This window comes from Danio rerio, chromosome 15, assembly GCF_052040795.2.
Source record: "Danio rerio strain M-AB ecotype USA chromosome 15, GRCz13ab, whole genome shotgun sequence".
Classification (NCBI taxonomy): domain Eukaryota; kingdom Metazoa; phylum Chordata; class Actinopteri; order Cypriniformes; family Danionidae; genus Danio; species Danio rerio.
In genome coordinates this window covers 23,796,371-23,816,520 of record NC_141035.1, presented here as the reverse complement: position 1 = coordinate 23,816,520, position 20,150 = coordinate 23,796,371, and the positions used below count along the sequence as shown (strand labels likewise).

Sequence of the window (20,150 nt, the reverse complement as noted above, 5' to 3'; positions counted from 1 at the left end):
TTTTAAATAAGTAACAAAATAAAATCCTTTTTTGAGTCTATGTAATAAAATATTTCAGTAAAGGGCTTGCTTGTTATTTGACAAAAAGTAAATGCCTCAACCTTTCTTTTAAAATAAAGATTTACATGTTAAAACATCAACATAGAAATTCAGTTCTAAAATGTTTATTTAGGAAACTACACTGAATGTTTATTTTATTGCTTACGACTAAAACATTTGTATGTTTTAATCTAATATTTCAGTACTTTTTAAAACTCTTTTTTTTCCTTTTGTATAAATTAACAAATGTGCATTTGCACAGGCTTTAAACTACATTAGCTGGTTGAATCATTAATCAAATGATCAATATTTTTAAGGGCCTCCTTTAGCAGGAGAGTCTCTTTATAAGGGACAGTTCAGCTTATCTCATGGCCTGGACACTCGTCATCATGGCTCTGAATGTTAGCTGTTGTTGGAAAGGGCTCCTCCTGAACTTTTTCCTTTTCGTCTGTGTCAATGGACAAGCAGCAGAGCCGTAAGTTTTAACACTTTTGTTTCCTTAGAGGAAGGCAGTTATTTACTAATGAGTACATTATTTCATTTATTCATTTTCCTTCGGCTTAGTCCCTTTTATTGTGTATATTTGAATAATATAAAAAATAAAAATTACATTTTTATTTAAAATTTTTTCATCAAAATATGATGATGATGATAGCAATGAGTTACAGTAAATGCTTTACATTTATTAAAACTATTTTTTTAAATCCTCTTTTAAATGGAATTTTCAATGGAAAAACTGATGCCACTTTATTTTTTGTTTTACTGTTGTTATGAATGGGGTGATGGTAAAAGAGGTGAAGTTCCAAACACAGCTTTATTATATTGGAGGGTGGTTAACAGGCAGACAAACAATCGAAATCCAATAAAAACAAAACTGGGCAAGACAAAGACAAAAACAGACAATTAAATATTTATGAGTGCATACAAAAATGAGCACTCATGAGTGGAAGTGGTGCTTATATAATGTGTGTAATGTCTTGGAGCTGTGTGAATAATCAGAGTTTAAAATAAACTGAATCAGATGTGTGGGTGCAAAGTATTCTGGTACGTGTAGTCCAGGTGAGTGGCTGAGGTGATGTGTGGAGTTTCCTCTGGTGTGGCTGTCCACTGACAATCCTGACTTTATCAACAGCCACTATATGTAGAATGTCTTGATTTCTTTTGGATTTATATAACTGACCTGTGTTGCACAGTATATTTTTGCTGTTTGATAGGCTTACTGCATGCATAAGAAACATGTTTAATTAACAATTATTATCTCACATCAGATCTTTCATGGTGACTTTTCCTGCCGTGATTGAGTCAGGATCTGAGGCCAAACTGTGTGCAAGTCTTCTGAAGCCCAATGAAAGTCTCGTCATGAACATATATCTGGTTCATGGGAACCAGAGCACATTACTGCTGCAGGAGAATGCTGAGCAAGAGTTTCACCGCTGCTTTAACTTCAAGGTCTTTTGCAAAACAAAATGAATTTAATACAATTGTAAACATTTGCTTTTTTGAAGAAAAGTTGCTGTCTGTTGCAGAAGTTGTAAACGCAAAACATTATTTCTCATCAGGCCCCTCTAGCAGAAGCAGAATCAGTGCAGAAAATCAAGGTTGAACTTCAGGGAGAGTCCTTCAAGATGACTGAGGAAAGAAAAGTCATGTTCAAATCTTACGATCCTCTGACCTTTATCCAGACTGATAAACCCATCTATATGCCTGGACAGATTGGTGAGTTGTGAATGTTTCAAAGTCTAAATTTTAGTAAATAATCCTGGTGTCACTGACATCTTACCCTGACCACAACTGATGTAACATACATTAAGTAAAGCATGTTATCATCATACGATGAGCTGAAGTAGCAGTATAGGACATCAGGGTCAAAAATACACATGTTACAAAACCCTGCAGATATTACAAGTTTGTTGTAAGCAGTTAAATGTATTTGCAAACTTGTAAACAGAATAGAGAACCAGATAAGTTTAAAAAATAGATAAGAATGAGAGAAAACACAAGAGTGTAGGTAAAGCACTGCTTAAATAAGAGCACTTTGGTCAAAGAGTGCGTCAGAAAGTGTAATAAGACAGATACTAATTAGCTGCCATGTTAGGGTGAAAAGTTTAACTAACAGTCACATACACCTTTAATTAAGATGCCTTGTGCCCATTTAAACTATTAAGCAAAACCTTCAGAGCATACAGCCCGTGATTTAAATAGGGCTCTTGCTTCTGCAACTGTATCCAAAACCCGCAGTGACACATTCAATGTCTGCCCATCACAAACATGCAAATTCCATATCTCTGGCGTGGGGTGCTATACAATTTCCAGTGCTTTCACATAACAGGTGTCATCATAACAGAACTGGGCATGGGGAGCTCTTGTAAGCTCCAGTATGTCCAGAAACCACAGCTAGATAAACCAGTTCAGCATGGCCAGAAGAACAGTATCCCATTCCTCCCTCATCTTGTGCAGCACCCATATGTGTTCATCATCTGTACCAGGGAAAAGCATACTCAAGGAGCACTCATAACATTATCAAATGAGAAGATGCCAATCCTTCATGGGAGTAAAAAACCAATCAATCTTTGCATACTTTGTATCCTGTATGAGCATTAAGGCATTACATGATCATTTAGGAAGAATGATGACTTTTTTCAATACATGGGCCACTTGTTGTATGAGTCAACAGATCTCCTTGCAATGACTCTCGCATTTGATGGTGGCTCTGCAGGCTCTGTTAAATGCACACCTCAGTAATGCATGACTTCGTTCTCCATTTGAGAGGCGTCTTTAAGCTGCCATCACCAAAAAAGCCTTTTATATATTAAGTATAAATATTTCAGTAGTTCATTACATTATTCTTGTGTCATTTTATCGTTCACTGTTTTCACAATTTTTTCAATTTTGTTTTGTTTTATTTTTGTTTGTATTTTTTGGTACAGTGTGCTCTATACCCTTACGAGAGTGCTAAAGGGTTCATGGGAGTATGTCCAACCAGTCCACATGTGTTTTGTGGACTTAGAGATGGCATTCAACCGTGTCCCCCGTGGCATGCTGTGCCGATGCTGTGGGAGTACTGGGTCAGAGACACTTTGTTAAGGGCTGTCTGGTCCATATATGAACAGAGTAGGAGTTTGGTTCGCATTGCTGGCACTAAGTCAGACTTGTTTTCAGCCCAGGTGAAAAAAATATATAATTAAATGCAGCTAAAATACACTTAAATACCCACAAATACATTTTTAGTACATTGTTATTTTTATGCGTTAAATAAAAGTTTGATGGTTTTACACTATAAATATACTAATTAAAAGTATGTTTATACTTCAGTAGGACTTTAGTACACTTGACAAAAGTATAAATACCAGTAACTTAAATAATTTTTTTGTGTACTACAATAAAGTTCACTGCAGAAAAAACATCCAAAAGACTTTTATTAGTGTCAAAAGTGTGCTTTAAATGCTTTAAACATTAGTCGATTTTTAGTACACTGTTTACATACTAATCCTAAGTTTAAAATAAGTTAGTATATAAAAAATCTATTAGTTATGTATTGGAGTAGAAGTACATTTTCCCAAAAGTTGTACTTAAGTACACTTAATGTGAATGCAATATTATCACTGACACTTAAATTGATTTTGAGTGTGGTAATTTGAAGTTTTTAAGTAATTTTAAGTAGAAGTACATTTTCCCAAAATGTCTTTACATTTCATATCTGTGCTGTAATGTTGCATCTTATTTATATTTTTGTGTTCTCAGTGTTTTGATGAAGCACAGATGCTGTTTTCTTTGTACACACACTATCCCAGGTAAAAAAAAAAAAAAAAAGTGCACTAAAATGCACTTTATTTAAGTATACTTAGTACATTTTTCAGTAATGTACTAAAAGTGCTCTATTTTCGCACACTAATTTTGTACTTAATGTACTAAAATATAGTATTAAGTATATGTTAAGATAAACTTAATACCATCTAAGTGTACTCAACTGTGCTATTTTGAGACACCCCGAAACTGAAATAAAATGTGCTTTTAAAATACTATATCTGTATTTAAAAATATATGTTTAGTTACAACTAGAAATACACTTGAACCCTCATTTTAAACATTTAAATATATTTATGACTAATTTAAAGTATAATAGTAATATATTAAAAGAATATACAAATTGTAAAAAAAAAAAAAAGTGTGCTAAATACTGTATTAAAAGTGCTTGATTTTCCCAAACTAAATTTGTATTTAATGTACTAAAAATTATTATTAAGTACTTTTTAAGATAAACTTAAGTACATCTAAGTGTACTCAACTGTGCTAATATGAGACAAAATGAAGCTGATCTAAAATGTGTTTTTAACATACTAAACATTTATTTAAAGAATATATTTTGAAGGGATACTGTGTGTACAAAGAAAACAGCATCTGTGCTTCATCAAAACATTTGAATCTTTTTGTGCAATAAACCACAAGTCCAAAAATACCTTATGGGAGGGAACAAAAACTTAGCAAAAACTGAGAACACAAAAATATAAATAAAATAATGTACTTCTACTACGATACATTACTAATAGATTTTTAATAAAGTCAGTTTAATATAAACTTAAAATTACAACACTCAAAATCTATTAAAGTGTTAATATTAAATATTAAAGTGATAATATTGCATTCACATTAAGTGTACTTAAGTACAATTTTTGGGAAAATGTACTTCTACTACAAAACATTACTAATAGATTTTTTATATATTAACTTATTTTAAACTTAGGATTAGTATGTAAACAGTGTACTAAAAATCAACTAATGTTTAAAGCATTTAAAGCACACTTTTGAAAAACACATTAATTGTCACGATAACTTCATTCACAATAACCATGGACTACAATTCCGCCATTTCTGGACTACATTTTCATACATGCACTCCGCTCACACTCACACATGCTTCCTCATCTAGAATGATTACACTCGCGCCACCTGAGGATTGTCAGAGACTGATTGCCCACACTATTTAACCAACACACTCACTCATTCACATTGCCGAGTCTTGTTAACTGTAAAGTAACAACGTGTTTTCTAGTCTAGTTTTCCTGTGTTTTGACCCTAGCCTTGTTAGCCCGTGTGTCTTAGTCTGCCGCCTGCCTTCTGACCACTCGCCTGATCCTTTGACTACGATTCTGGACTTCCCTTGTATGTCTGTTTGCACCTGTATTGACCATTTCTTGCCTGACCACTGATTAAACCTGCACGTGGAACTTATCTCTGTTGTTTGTGTCACTCCTCAGGTTACACTAATACAACTGTTTTGGATGTTTTTTTCTGTAGTGTACTTTATGTAGTACACTAAAGTATAACTGGTATTTGGTATACTTTTGTCAAGTGTACTAAAGTCCTACTGAAGTATAAACATACTTTTAATTAGTATATTTATAGTGTAAAACCATCAAACTTTTATTTAACACAAAAAAATAACAATGTACTAAAAATGTATTTGCGGGTATTTAAGTGTATTTTAATTGCATTTAATTATTTATTTTTTTCACCTGGGATCCCTTCAAAATATATTCTTTAAATAAATGTTTAGAATGTTAAAAGCACATTTTAGATCAGCTTAATTTTGTCTCATAATAGCACAGTTGAGTACTTGGATGTACTTAAGTTTATCTTAATGTACTTAATACTAATTTTTAGTACAACAAATACAAAATTAGTTTGGGAAAATCAAGCACTTTTAATACAGTATTTAGCACACTTTTTTTTTTACAATTTTTATATTCATTTAATATATTACAATTATACTTTAAATTAGTCATAAATATATTTAAATGTTTAAAATTAGGGTTCAAGTGTATTTTTAGTTCAGTTTCAGGGTGTCTCAAAATAGCACAGTTGAGTACCCTTAGATGGTATTAAGTTTATCTTAATATATATTTAATACTATCTTTTAGTACATTAAGTACAAAATTAGAGTGCGAAAATAGATCACTTTTAGTACATTACTGAAAAGTGTACAAAGTATACTTAAAGTGTATAATAGCACACTGCTTTCACATTTTGTATATTCTTTAAATATATTACTATTATGCTTTAAGCTATTCTTAAATATATTTATAAATGTTTAAAATTAGGGTTCAAGTGTATTTTTAGTTGTAACTAAACATATTTTTTAAATACAGATATAGTATGTTAAAAGCACATTTTAGTTCAATTTCAGGGTGTCTCAAAATAGCACAGTTGAGAAAAATTAGATGGTATTAAGTTTATCTTAACATATACTTAATACTATCTTTTAGTACATTAAGTACAAAATTAGTGTTCGAAAATAGAGCACTTTTAGTACATTACTGAAAAGTGTACTAAGTATACTTAAATAAGTGTATTTTAGTGCACTTTTTTTCACCTGGGAGTGCATGTTGGGCTTTGGCAGGGCGGCTCTTTGTCCCCAATTCTGTTCATAATTTTTATGGACAGAACTTTAAAGCGCAGCTTTGGGCTGGAAGTCGGCCGGTTCAGGGACTACAGGATTTCATCTCTGTTATTTGCAGACGATGTTGTTCTGTTGACTTCATCAAACACGGACCTTCAGTGTGACGCAGCTGGGATGAGAATCAGCACCTCCGAGGTCATGGTGCTCCACCAGAAAAAGGTGGTTTGCCATCTTCAGGTTGGAGGAGGGTCCTTACCCCAGGTGGAGGAGTTCAAGTACTGTATATTGGGGTTTTGTTCACAAGTAATGGAAGGATGGAGTGTGAGATTGACAGGTGGATCGGTGCAGCGGCAGCAGTAATGTGGTCCATGTACTGTCTGTTTTGGTAAAGAAGGAGCTGAGACGAAAGGCAAAGCTCTCGATTTACCAGTCAATCTACATTCCTACTCTCATCTATGGTTTAGGAGCTTTGGGTCATGACCGAAAGGACAAGATCTCGGATACAATTGGCTGAAATGAGTTTCCTTCGCAGGGTTGCAGGGCGCACTCTTACAGATAGGGTGAGAAGCTCTGTCACCCGGCAGGAGCTCAGAGTAGAGCCGCTGCTCCAGCACATCTAGAGAAGTCAGCTGAGGTGGCTCAGGCATCTGTTTAGGATGCCTTCTGAACACATACCTAAGGAGGTGTTCCAGGCATGTCCCACCGAGAGGAGGCCACGGGGAAGACCCAGGACATGCTGGAGGGACTTTGTCTCTTGGCTGGCTTGGGAAAACCTTGGAATCCTCCTAGAAGAGCTGGAGGAAGTGTTTGGTGAGAAGGAAGCCTGAAGTTCTCCAAAGACTGCTGCCCCCGCGACCCGGCCACGGATAAGTGGATGAAAATGATGATGATGTATTGTTTGGGTTTTTACCAAAATCTGCTTCAATTTCATGGCAACAGCTCCTTTAGAATATTTTTTTCCTAAAAAAAAAAACATGACATGTTGACTACTTTTTTCTCCACTGTAACGACTTCTTTTTAATGTACATTACTTGGGAAATTGGCTATAACATATTTTTATGTTTTCAAAGTGAACTTCAGAGTTGTTACCATGGATACAAACTTTGCACCTGTTGATCAGCAGGTATGACGTGTTTTATGTTGGATTTAAATCCTCTGAAAATCTGTTATAAATTATTGAACTAGTTTTTTTATCTCTTTTCCAGTACAGTATTATCGTGCTTGAGGTAAGAACATAAGATATTCTCTACAGTCATTACAAAGCCTTTACTGTGCTTTGAAAAACCATATATCTCTTCATTAATGGTCAAGATGTTTTGTTGACTGTGTGACTAAATGGATTGTGTTTTTGGTATTAAACAGGACAGTCAAGATAACAGGATTGGTCAATGGACAAATGTTTCCTCAACAAGGTGGATTTTGCAGCGCTCATATGAATTAAACCCAGAATGTCGTGAAGGCGCATACAAACTAAAGGCTTTTATTGGAGAAAGGATGAGCTCACATTATTTTCAGGTGAAAAAATACGGTAAGTCATAAAAGGGAATAGCTTGGTGTGTGTCATGTCACAGAATTCAAATTATATTGTTGTTTATTAAGTTATTGTAATACTAACTGTCTTGATTTCTAGTTTTGCCTAAGTTTGAAGTTACAGTAAAAAAACCAAAGACAGTGAGTGTTGTTGAGGAGGAACTGTTAATTGAGGTTTGCGCAAAGTGAGTCATTTATTTCTCTTCTTTATAGTCAAATTGTGTTACTTTAACTGTTGAGTGCATTCTCTGGGGTCAATTATCATAGAATATTATTTATTGTACTTAATCCTGGGTTTGATCAGTTGCTTGAACATTTTCACTTTACAGATACACTTATGGACAACCTGTGCCTGGTAAATCATGGGTAAAAGTGTGCCGTAATCCTTTGCCCTACATTATTTTCTTTCCATTGTGTTTAGAGGAAACCCTTGAGGTATGTTAGCTGAACTGCACTACACAACATTTTTCCTTCTTCTATTCATTTAAATCACGCTTCAGCTAATATGCAAATGTTTTATTATTTATTACAATTAGATAACAAAGACTGGCTGTGCCATCCATAACTTCGGTTTATCAATGATATTGAACTCCACACTAAAAGATAACTTAAAGGATTCTCTTCATGTTGAGGCAGTGGTTACAGAAGAAGGAACGGGTGAGCTGTTGGGTTGATCAAATCTTTATCTGATTTTATTGACTTTCTAATTTTTAAATTTATTATACATATGAATATTTTACTATTACAGAGATCACCATGACAAAATCTGAATCTGTACATCTCACGTATGAAATTGGCAAAATCACACTGATTGACCTGCCCAAAACATATGAACCTGGATCAGTCATAGAAGGAAAAGTAAGTCTGAAATTTATGCCAATAATGTATGCAAAAATATACATTTTCCTGATTATATCCCTGATCACATTCTTATTTTCAACAGATCAAACTTTCCGATTTTAAGGATGCTCCAATTCCAAACAAAGAGGTTTATCTTTTAGAAGGTGAAAACTGGTCCTCCAAACTGCTCCTAAATCTCACTACAGACAGTGATGGACTGGCCAGCTTCTCTCTTAATACATCTAGTCTTTCTAAAAAAGACATTTCTCTGATTGTAAGAGAGTTTGTATTCATCTAGTTTTAGTTAATGTTCCATGAAGGGTTTAGTAGCAACAGTCAACTCATTTCTGAATCTTTCCAGGCAAATGTGTATCCAGATACCCGTTATTATGGCTACAAAACACCTTACTTCTCTACAGATAAAAAAACTGTTCAGCTCTTCCGGATCGCCACTGTGTACTCCCCAACATTAAGTGAACTGATTATAGAAGATATTGAGCAGCCATTAAAGTGTGGCACTGAGATTACAGCCACTGTCAAGTATTATTTTGTTGGCGAGACTGTTGAAGACTTCAGTACTGACATTGTCTATATGGTGAGTACATGTGCTAATTCGTACAGTGATGGCTTTTATTCTTTGCAATTTTGTTTATCAGAGTGTCGTCTGTCTGTTTCAGGTCTTGTCCAGAGGAGTGATTGTTCATCATGGATTTGAGAAGGTTGAAGTGAAGTCTTCTTCTAATGGATTAGCAAGTGGCACAATGTCCTTCAAACTGTCTGTTGGTGCAGATGTGGCTCCTGTAGTGCAGATTCTGGCATACTGTGTTCTGCCCAGTGAAAACGTTATTGCTGCTAACAAAAGATTAGACACTGAAAAATGTTTTGGTAATAAGGTATGTATTGCAGCTGGTTAAAAATAATCTCTGTGTCTGTTTGAATCCTAAAATAAACCCCATTTCCCCATCATCACAGGTGTCTCTGCAGTTTTCTCCTGCTAAAGCAGTTCCTGGTGAGAAAAACACTCTCCAGCTCTCAGCTCAGCCTGGTTCACTGTGTGGCCTCAGTGCTGTAGATCAGAGCGTCCTGATCCTGGAGTCAGGAAAACGTCTGGATGCTGACAAGGTGTAGATGCTTTAAGATTCAATACTTTTAAAAAGTGTGTCTTTGTCTTAGGAATCTACAGTATGAATCTTGTGAAAAAAAAGACTACATTTAGATGTGTCTGCTGTAATCCATCATCTGATATTCAGTTTTTTGAAAGTCCATGAAAGAATTAGTAATCTGACTGACTGTGTGTGAATGTGGTCTCATTGCAGATTTTCAACCTGCTGCCAGTTCAGTCGGTGTCATATTATCCTTACAGTGTTGAAGATGAGCAGGCATGTCTGTATGTAAGACCTCGTCGATCTGTGCTGACAGACAACACCTATGAAACCTTAAAGGTAACAGGTGGATTACATACATATATGTGACAGTGCCAAAGATAAAGGTTTTTCAAACTTAATGGACACACGCCCCCCAAGTTTGTCCAGTTTCACTCGTTCGTGCACACAACCCCCCCCCCCCCCCCCACCCCCCAAAAAACAAACAATTGTATAAACATTAGTCACATACTACTTGCTGCATTTAAAGTGCATAATTACATTGAAACATACATATACAGATAATGTGATTCTGTGTGATGGCTGAGTCTTTTTCTGTGAGGACAACATGCTAATCTGTGGTCAGATTCCTGACACGACAAACCGCAAATCATCTTCCACTGTCAAGCGTGAGCCATAGTCTACTTGCTTTTGATGTATGTACATACAGAAAATGCTGCTTCGCAAATCCAAGTTCGCAGAGCCCTAACGGTGTGATTTGTGAGTCGAACATTGAGTATGTTCACATAGGCCACAATACTATTTTAAGATTTAAATATGATTAAGACAATACTCAGATTAAGAGTTCACAATGTCAACATCGATTTTTGATCACCCTAATCTGACTAAAGTCATAACTGACCTAAACAGAAATGGAATAAAGACGTGTGGAGTATGCATATATTAGTGGCATTATTAAAGTAAACACCGCCGTCAAACTATTACGTCATGAAGGACTTTTCACCGCATTTTGTGACAAGATCTACACACTCGGCTGTCAGTAAAGGAATGCACACACACATCACGAAATGCTGTTTTCTTTCTTTCTATTAGAAGTCTGGTATCAATAAAAGCAACACTCTTTCACCATTCCTTCATTTTCGCGTCAAATACCCTAGTTTGTCACAGGAGCATGAATGAAATGTTCATGAGTAAAAGTTAAGCTGCTGAACTGCAGTTAAAGTCGAGCAATTGAAGAGGAAACACCCAAAATTACGTGAAACTCTGCTGGAAAAGTGAATAGCCTGGTGATGCAATTTATTGTCTAGTGTAGTCAGTAGCCTTCAAAATAAGTGAAAGATCCAGAAGGGCATCCTGCTCATTTGATTGAAAAGCCCTCGTCTTTATTCTGTATTTCAATTAAACTGAACTTTGTTTATCCCTTGACAGAGTGTGGGGCTGAAAATGGCAACAAATTTGGCTGTGCGAGTCCCTGATTGTCTTTCATACAGAGGCTTGACTTATCACAAAAATTTAGGTATATGTACTGTTATTCCTGTGTACGCTTTAACAATCAAATATAGCATTGTTTGTTTTAAAGTGTATTTTAAAGAAAGACATAAAATGTCCTTGCCCAGTTTCAGTTGTAATCATGTTTTAGGAGTTTCTAACTTTAACTCAGTGTTATTAAACAAACATTAAATATCATTGAAAAGACTTACAACACTAACATAAATGTAAAACTTTAAATAAATTTAAATGTATCAATTAAAATCTGCATTAAACAATTTGTGTTGTTTGCCTCCTATTTGATTTTATTTCTATGACAATACATGGATTTGATTATTTTGATATGTTACACATACCTGTCACTTAATGCCAAATATTACTTTTTTCAGTGATGTATCCTGACCATAGACCAGTACCAGTGATGTTTGCTCTAGGAATGGCTGGCGTTGATGGACCGGTTGGAAATTCTCCATCAGTGACAATTAGGACAGTCTTTCCAGAAACATGGATCTGGGAGCTTGCTGAAGTGGGGTATGTGAAACATAACTGGTGCATTTTGCCATTAACGTATGCAGTGCATCAGAAACTATTCATAGCGCTTCACGTTTTACAAATTTTTTTTATGTTACAGCCTTATTCCAAAATAGATTTAATTAATTTATTTCATCAATAAATTCTATTCAATACCCCATAATGAAAATGTGAAAAAAAAAAAGATTTTTTGAAATTGTTGCAAATTTATTAAAAATAAAAAAACTGAAAAATCACATGTGCAAAATCACAAGTGCATAATCACATGTGCAGCCTTTGCTCAATACTTTGTTGATGCACCTTTGGCAGCAATTACAGCCTCAAGTCTTTTTGCATATGATGCCACGCTTGGCACACCAGTCTTTGGGAATTTTTGCCCATTCCTCTTTGCAGTACCTCTCAAGCTCTATCAGGTTTGATGGGAAGCAACGATGTACAGCCATTTTCTGATCTCCCCAGATGTTCAATAAGGTTTAGGTCTGGGCTCTGGCTAGGCCACTCAAGGACATTCACTGAGCTGTTGTGAAGCCACTCCATTGATATTTTCTTGGTGTGCTTTGGGCCACTGTCCTGCCCCAGCCTGAGGTCAAGAGCACTCTGAAGCAGGTTTTCATTCAGGATGTCCCTGTACATTGCTGCATTCATCTTTCCTCTTATCCTGACTAGTCTTCCAGTTCCTGCTGCTGAAAAACATCCCCAAAACATGATGCTGCCTTCACCATGCTTCACTGTAGGGATGGTATTAGCCTGGTGATGAGCGGTACCTGGTTTTCTCCAAACGTAACCCCAGGCATTCACTCCAAAAAGTTCAGTTTTAGTCTCATCATTCCAGAGAATTTTGTTTCCTATGATCTGAGAGTCTGTTAGATGCCTTTTGGCAAATTCCAGGCGGGGAGTGGCTTCCATTTGGCCTCTCTACCATACATGCCTGATTGGTGGATTGTTGCACAGATGGTTGTCCTTCTGTAAGGTTCTCCTTTCTCCACAGAAGATTGATGTAGCTCAGACAGAGTGACCATCGAGTTATTGATCACCTCTCTGACCAAGGCCCTTTCCTCCCGATCACTCAGTTTAGATGGCCAGCCAGCTCTAGGAAAAGTGCTGGTGGTGCCAAACATCTTCCGCTTACGGATGATGGAGGCCACTGTGCTCATTGGAACAGAGCAGCAGAAATTTTTCTGTAATGTTCTCCAGCCTTGCGCCTCGAGGCAATTCTGTCCTAGAGGTCTACAGACAATTCCTTTGTCTTCATGCTTGGTGTGTGCTTTGACATGAACTGCCAACCCTGGGACTTTATATAGACAGGTGTATGTCTTTTCAAATCATGTCCAATCAACTAAATATACCACTATAGGTGAGTTAAGCTGCTGAAACATCTTATGAATGATCAGTGGAAAGTTTTTTTTTTAGTCAATTTGCAACAATTAAAAAATATATTTTGTCCTTGTTGACATTATGGGGTATTGTGTGTAAAAACTTTAAGGAAATAAATGAATTTAATCCAGGCTGTAACATAAAAAAATGTGGGGAAAAAGGGAAACGCCATGAATACTTACCGGATGCACTGTATCTTCAATGCATCATCTTCATTTTGGCACCTAGAGGAAATGGGAAAACTATGCTGGAGAAATACGCTGCTTTATTTTATCTATCAACTGACAGACTAATCTGAAGTCCTGGCCTTCTCATACTCTATATTGCTGTCAGCATTTCCTACATTATTTGCAATATCTTCCCTAGGAGTTCCTGTTTGGAAACTATCCCCAGCAGATCATTGTAAGGGTAGCTGGCTGCTACACTGTTCAAGGTGCTTGCATCTTTGTTATGGTCACTGCCAACCCGTCCAGTGGCATAATGAAGAGCTCTTTCACAGCCAGTTTGTGAATTAATTCAATAGGCCTCTCCTAAAAGTAGCATGAAATGGAGTCATAACAGATTGTACAGTATTTACTAATCCTGAATCCTGAGTCCTGCCTGCTCTGCTCACAATTCTTGTTAAAAGTTTTTTGAGGGAGAGATTCGTGGCTGTGACATGTTTTGATTGATGGATTAGTTGATAAATAAGAAGTTTTTTGTTTTTCATTTTGTCTTGTTTTTGCATAAACCTTACATGCATATAGTCCAATATTGTTGTTGCTGTGACATAAAAGTGTCTGAAGAGGATTGACTTGGTATCATAATTGCACAAAACATAAAATGGCTGTACACACACAAAAAAAAATGGTTTGTAGTTTGCAGATTTATACACTCTGACAATCAAAAAGAGGCTCCTGCCAAGACAGAATGCAGATGATTCAAAATCCCTCAAATTCCAGACTTACATATGTAACCAATTTTTGCTCAATTGTTGAGTAGGAATCAGTCAGGCTTATTGTTATTATTGCACCACAGAGACTCTGGATCAGCTGAGGTTCCTGTTACAGTTCCTGACACCATCACGACTTGGGAAACAGAGGCCTTCTGTCTGTCCTCCACAGGTCTGGGTTTGGCTCCTCCTGCTCAGCTGACAGTTTTCCAGCCCTTCTTCCTGGAGCTCTCTCTACCTTACTCCATCATACGTGGAGAGATCTTTGAGCTCAAGGCCACTGTCTTCAACTATCTATCCAAGTGCATCATGGTGAGATTTCAGACTCAGTCTGATCCAATCAGATCAAATATTCCACTCATCACATGTGCTTGATTGACAGGTTAAAGTGAGTCCAGCTCCTTCCTCAGACTACACTCTCAAAGCCTCCTCTGATGATCAGTATTCATCCTGTCTCTGTGCTAATGGAAGAAAAACCTTTAAATGGATCCTCACTCCTTCTGTTCTTGGTGACTTGTCCAGTCTGAATCATAGTTTCTCAGTGTTTGAGTCTGCTGTATCTTCACATACATGTCTTGTGTTGCAGGAGTGGTGAATGTTACAGTCAGTGCAGAGGCAGAGGCGTCCCAGACTGTGTGTGACAATGAGATTGTGAGTGTGCCAGAGCGAGGACGCATTGACATCGTCACACGAAGTCTGCTTGTACAGGTCAGTTCACATCAAACAGCTCTCAGACATCATCTACCATTGATCCTAATGTTGTTTGTGTTGTTATTTTTATGCTGCAGGCTGAAGGAATTGAAAAGACAGAGACCAACAGCTGGTTACTGTGTCCAAAGGGTGGGTTCCATAAATTGGTCAGATATTTTGGTGTAAAAGCACTCATAATGCAGAAAACATTTTGCTTGCATTTAATTTTTCAATCAAGCAGAGAAGTTTTTTATCCAATTAATACAAATGTTGCCTCAAGGAATTCAGATTCTGCACAAATGAGTAAATTAGCATGCAGTATCAAAACTACATATTGAGAACACACATTTAATTTAAGGACTACTCTATTTGGAGGAACCATGTTATCATAATATTATCACGTCTACAATATGTGACAATACTGAAAAATCTCATTTTAAAACTGCTGATGCTTTTCTCTCTTACCCGTGTGGTTAAAACAGAATAATTTCTGATTGTGGCTCCTCTTACTCATTATTGGAACTTGTGAAATGAAATAAGTGGAAGTGATTGAAACTAAATTTTATTTTGAAATATTACACTCCTGATGACTGATGCGTGCGTCTCTGCCTCTGATTGACAGGTGACAGTCTCTCAGAGAAAGTGGATCTTACTCTGCCTAAAGATGTGATAGAGGGATCAGCAAAATCCTCAGTTTCAGTCATTGGTAACATTTACGGAGAGGCGTCTGGATGCAGACCTGGTGCAGATGCAATCTGAGCTGCATGCAATGATTTTTAATGGACTTACCTATACCTACACATCAAAGTGGCATCACTAGCTCCATTAAGTGCATTGCGTCCGACACTGCATCTCTGAGAAATGCAATCTCAGCTTGCATCATAAATGCTGCATCCAGTTACTATTGCATTTACATACAGAAAGAGGAGCTTGTGTTTGGATTTCTAAAATGTGTTTGGTTTGCAGGAGACATATTGGGTCGAGCACTGCAGAATCTTCATGGATTATTACGGATGCCGTACGGCTGTGGAGAACAAAACATGGCTGTTCTTTCTCCCAATATTTACATTCTGCAGTATCTGGAGAACACAAAGCAGCTCACATCAGCCATCCGAGAGAAAGCCAGCAGCTTCCTTAAGAGTGGTGAGACACATCAGTCATGATAAGAAACTACTGAGATGGAAAAATTATTTGTTTATTTCTCAACACAGCTGAATGTCAGACACAATCTGCTCTAACATTAACAAGCATTAACCATTATGCCACTAAACAGGATACCAGAGACAACTGAACTACAAGCATTTTGATGGGGCTTACAGCACATTTGGTTATGGTGATGGGAACACATGGTATATATAGTTTCACTCTTTTGTTAAAGCAAAATTAACATCAAGGAAATATTCTAAATTATTAAATCTTCCACACCACCAGGTTGACTGCCTTTGTCCTGAGGTCTTTTGGCAAAGCTCAAAAATACACATTTATTGATCCACAAATTATTCAGAGTGCAAAGGATTGGTTAATAAGCAGACGGGATTCAGACGGCTGTTTTATCCAACAGGGAAGACTGTTTAACAACAGAATGAAGGTTTGTCTATCTATCTATCTATCTATCTATCTATCTATCTATCTATCTATCTATCTATCTATCTATCTATCTATCTATCTATCACTATAGCAAACATCTAGAAAGAAATCTAGTAACTAGGAAACTTTACTTTTACTTTTAAACTTTTCTCTTTCAAACATTTAGGATTTGTCAAGCCAATATAAATGTGTGTCTAAATGAACATAAATGTATTGATTGTGTTGCCTTACCCCAAATTGTCCTTTATCATAGGGTGGAGTGAATGATAATGTGACCATGACGGCCTACATTACTGCATCACTGCTTGAACTGGAAACTCCTGTCACAGTAAGTTCATCATCAGGAAAATCAGTATAAACTCTTAGTAAAATGACACTCGCAGCATCTGTTTGTCTGTTTGTGTTTCAGGATCCTGTCATCACTAAAGGTTTGTCATGCTTGAGGTCTGTCATCGAGGAAGTCAAAAACACTTACACCACTGCTCTGCTGGCCTACACTTTCAGTCTGGCTAGAGACACCAACACTCGACAGCAGCTTTTCAACAAACTGGAGGATCTTGCTATTTCAGATGGTAAGAGATTGCTTTCTGATGACTTTCTGCACTGCACTGTTGCTTTTGTCCTGCTGGTTGATTTGTCTTTTGTGTCCTAAAGGTCCTCTTGTCCACTGGTCTCGGTCTGCATCTGCTGATGACTCTGCTTCTCTGGATGTGGAGATCAGCTCATATGTGCTGCTAGCTGTTCTCACTGCAGATTCACTCACTACAGCTGATCTGGGCTTTGCTAACAGGATTGTCAGCTGGCTTGTGAAGCAGCAGAATGCCTATGGAGGATTCTCCTCCACACAGGTTGCTCAAATCAAACACATTATTGCTGAATGGCTAAAATTGTCACATGACTGAACTCATTTCTTTCCCAGGACACAGTGGTGGCTCTTCAGGCTCTGTCTTTGTACGCCACCAAAGTGTTCAGCTCTGACGGCTCCAGCACAGTGACTGTACAGTCAGCAGGAGACTCTCACCACTTTGATGTCAATCAGGACAACAAGTTACTGTACCAGGAGAAGCAGCTGGCCAATGTGCCGGGCAAATACAGCATTGAAGTCAAGGGCTCAGCCTGTGTGTCTGTGCAGGTCTGCAGTTTCACCTTCATTTACTCACCTTTTCTCTTTGCATTTTGGGGTTATTCTACTTTGAGATTGTTTATGAACATTTTATCTGTTTTGACTCAGATAGCTCAGTTTTACAACATTCCCACTCCTACTGAAGCTAAAACATTGAGCATTGATGCTAAGATTGAAGGAGATTGTGAAGCACTGGGACAAAATTTCATCTTCGACTTCACTGTCAAGTAAGAATTGACCTGAAAGTAATCCACAATACTAGAGTATGATAATGATTGATATTGAACATGACTGTTGCTTATTTCTAATTTTCATCCATTCAATCATTCATTGATTTTCCTTTTGGCTTGGTCCCTGATTTATCAGGGGTCGCTACAGCGGAATGAATCGCCAACTACTTTTTGAACACTTTTATGACATTAAAAGCTTTTATCTAATCATTTCCATTTGCTGATTTCCAGATACGATGGGCCAGAGGAAAAGACTAACATGGCCATTGTAGACATTAAACTGTTATCTGGATTCACAGCTGATACATCTGCGGTGTGTTTGATGATACATCAAGCAGAAATAAAATCTCTAGACGTCAGTGTTAATACTTTAACTGACCTGCTCTTTTTTTCTTACAGCTTGGCACTTCTTCAGGAACATATGTATCACTTGTGGAGCGGGTCGATTCCAAAGATGACCATGTCATTGTGTATCTGAAGGAGGTGAGAGAACAGTAACATTCAAATGGTTGATTTTATGTCATTTTGGTTCAATCAAATATAATAAATCCATTTTGTCAGTAACTGATAAGGTTGTGTTCTCCTGCAGATCTCTAAAAATGTTGCAATGAATTACCAGATACAAATGAAACAGGTTCTACAAGTTAAGAATCTTAAGCCAGCTGTGGTCAAAGTGTATGATTACTACCAAACAAGTAAGATGATTTATGCTTTTGCTGAATATTTTTTTATCATGCGATGGAATATTTATTTAGATTTATTTAACGTGTAAGTGTACTGTGATATAAATGATTACATCCTCCATTTCCTTCAGGTGATCAATCAGAGATTGAATACTCCTTCCACTGTGAAGCACTGAAGAACATCAATTAATATTTTTCAGTGGTGAAACATGTTTAAGCATTTATTTGTTTAATATTAAATAGTTTTTCTATATTCTGGGCAAATTAATTCCCACCTATCAACCCAACCCATCATATCTTAAGAAACTGATTTATTAAATCACACACACACAAAAAATATTACATCATGATTTAACATGATTATTAAAAGTGTTGAACCCAAGTTATGGCGAGCTGGTTGAGTCTTTGTTTGTCTAGAAGCTACATGTTATTTTAGAATCTCCTTTCAGAATTAGATGTTTTATGATTGAATATTTTGAAATGTTTCATCATAGTATTAGATGATCATTTATGACTTTGAATATGTACTGTAACTTATCCTTTTAATTAATTGAATTAAACCAACAACAGCCAAATTATGAGCAAATATGATCTGATAACATGTGGCAAATCACTTCTCCACCAAATCATTAGATGTTAACTATAGTAACCTTATTACTACCAGGTAACAAAAATAAACTATAATTTTTAAAAGCTCACAAAATTTCTTACACCCTGATTTTCCTGCTGATCTGCAAATTCAAGTTGTCTTTACAAACAAGATATATATTTCATAAACAAGATACTAACTATCCCCTTAGCTGCTAATATCAGCATTCATGCTATGCATTTAGAACCTATATTGTGAATAGATTGCTTATTGTAAATGGATGTCCTATTTCCCCAGAGACAATTCTGCTATAGCAAACCTAATTTACGAGCCCCATTTATTTTTTGGCTACTATTTGATTTTTATTTGATTATTATATAAATATATTTTCAATCCTTTAAATGTAAGCCTTCAAGCAAATAACATTCATTCATTTATTTTTTCATTTGGCTTAGTCCCTTTATTAATCCGGGGTCGCCACAGCGGAAAGAACCACCAACTTATCCAGTACGTTTTTACGCAGCAGATGCCCTTCCAGCCACAACCCATCTCTAGGAAACATTCACACACACTCATTCACACTCATACACTATGGACAATTTAGCTTAACCAATTTACCTGTACCGCATAACTTTGGACTGTGGGGTAAACCTGAGCACCCGGAGAAAACCCACGCAAACACAAGGAGAACATGCAAACTCCACATAGAAACGCCAACTGACCCAGCCGAAACTCGAACCAGCGAAAATCATCAAAAATATTTCCTGAATGAGTACAATAATGCAGTCTATTTTTTACTTTAACTGAGCAGAAAACCATAATTATATCATTATAAAGTTTTCTGAAGTTATAAAACATTTATTTGAAATATTTAAAAAAGCATTTACTTTCTAACTGGTTTAATTAGCCAAAACCAACTGCCTTTACCTGACAAAAATAGTCCCCATGATAAATAAATTTACAGCTGTGTGTAGGCTATGTGATTTGGTCTCACACTGTTTCTGTTATAAGTGAA

General features: G+C 36.5%; 1 protein-coding gene across 4 annotated transcripts; it reads left to right on the top strand.

Moving 5' to 3' along the window:
- Positions 1-409: 409 nt before the first annotated feature.
- a2m2e (alpha-2-macroglobulin 2, member e) lies at positions 410-18,928 on the top strand. Of its 4 annotated transcripts, none has more exons than XM_087282230.1 (34): positions 410-514; positions 1,308-1,488; positions 1,599-1,755; positions 7,507-7,559; positions 7,642-7,662; positions 7,799-7,964; positions 8,067-8,151; positions 8,296-8,401; positions 8,503-8,623; positions 8,715-8,824; positions 8,910-9,080; positions 9,168-9,401; positions 9,484-9,699; positions 9,779-9,928; positions 10,123-10,248; positions 11,338-11,425; positions 11,832-11,928; positions 14,320-14,545; positions 14,616-14,742; positions 14,820-14,941; positions 15,022-15,073; positions 15,546-15,629; positions 15,890-16,066; positions 16,197-16,272; positions 16,355-16,511; positions 16,764-16,838; positions 16,920-17,082; positions 17,165-17,358; positions 17,430-17,642; positions 17,742-17,860; positions 18,095-18,176; positions 18,263-18,346; positions 18,453-18,558; positions 18,678-18,928. In XM_087282230.1, exons 1-34 carry the CDS (start codon positions 429-431, stop codon positions 18,734-18,736), a joined length of 4,284 nt encoding a protein of 1,427 aa, XP_087138356.1. In that variant the 5' UTR covers positions 410-428; the 3' UTR covers positions 18,737-18,928. The 4 variants fall into 4 exon arrangements, with proteins under 4 accessions (XP_087138356.1, NP_001132951.1, XP_087138358.1 ...); NM_001139479.2 differs by having other exon boundaries at positions 11,787-11,928; positions 18,678-18,924; XM_087282232.1 differs by lacking the exon at positions 7,642-7,662 and having other exon boundaries at positions 7,507-7,575.
- The last annotated feature ends 1,222 nt before the right edge of the window (positions 18,929-20,150 follow it).

What these genes read in the sequence shown, in the direction of transcription:
- a2m2e (NM_001139479.2), top strand. Translation starts at nt 429, where the DNA reads ATGGCTCTGAATGTTAGCTGTTGTTGGAAAGGGCTCCTCCTGAACTTT. An exon ending in GACTTATCACAAAAATTTAG is followed by an intron (nt 11,426 to 11,786) that starts GTATATGTACTG and finishes TACTTTTTTCAG; the next exon opens with TGATGTATCCTGACCATAGA. An exon ending in GTATGATTACTACCAAACAA is followed by an intron (nt 18,559 to 18,677) that starts GTAAGATGATTT and finishes CATTTCCTTCAG; the next exon opens with GTGATCAATCAGAGATTGAA.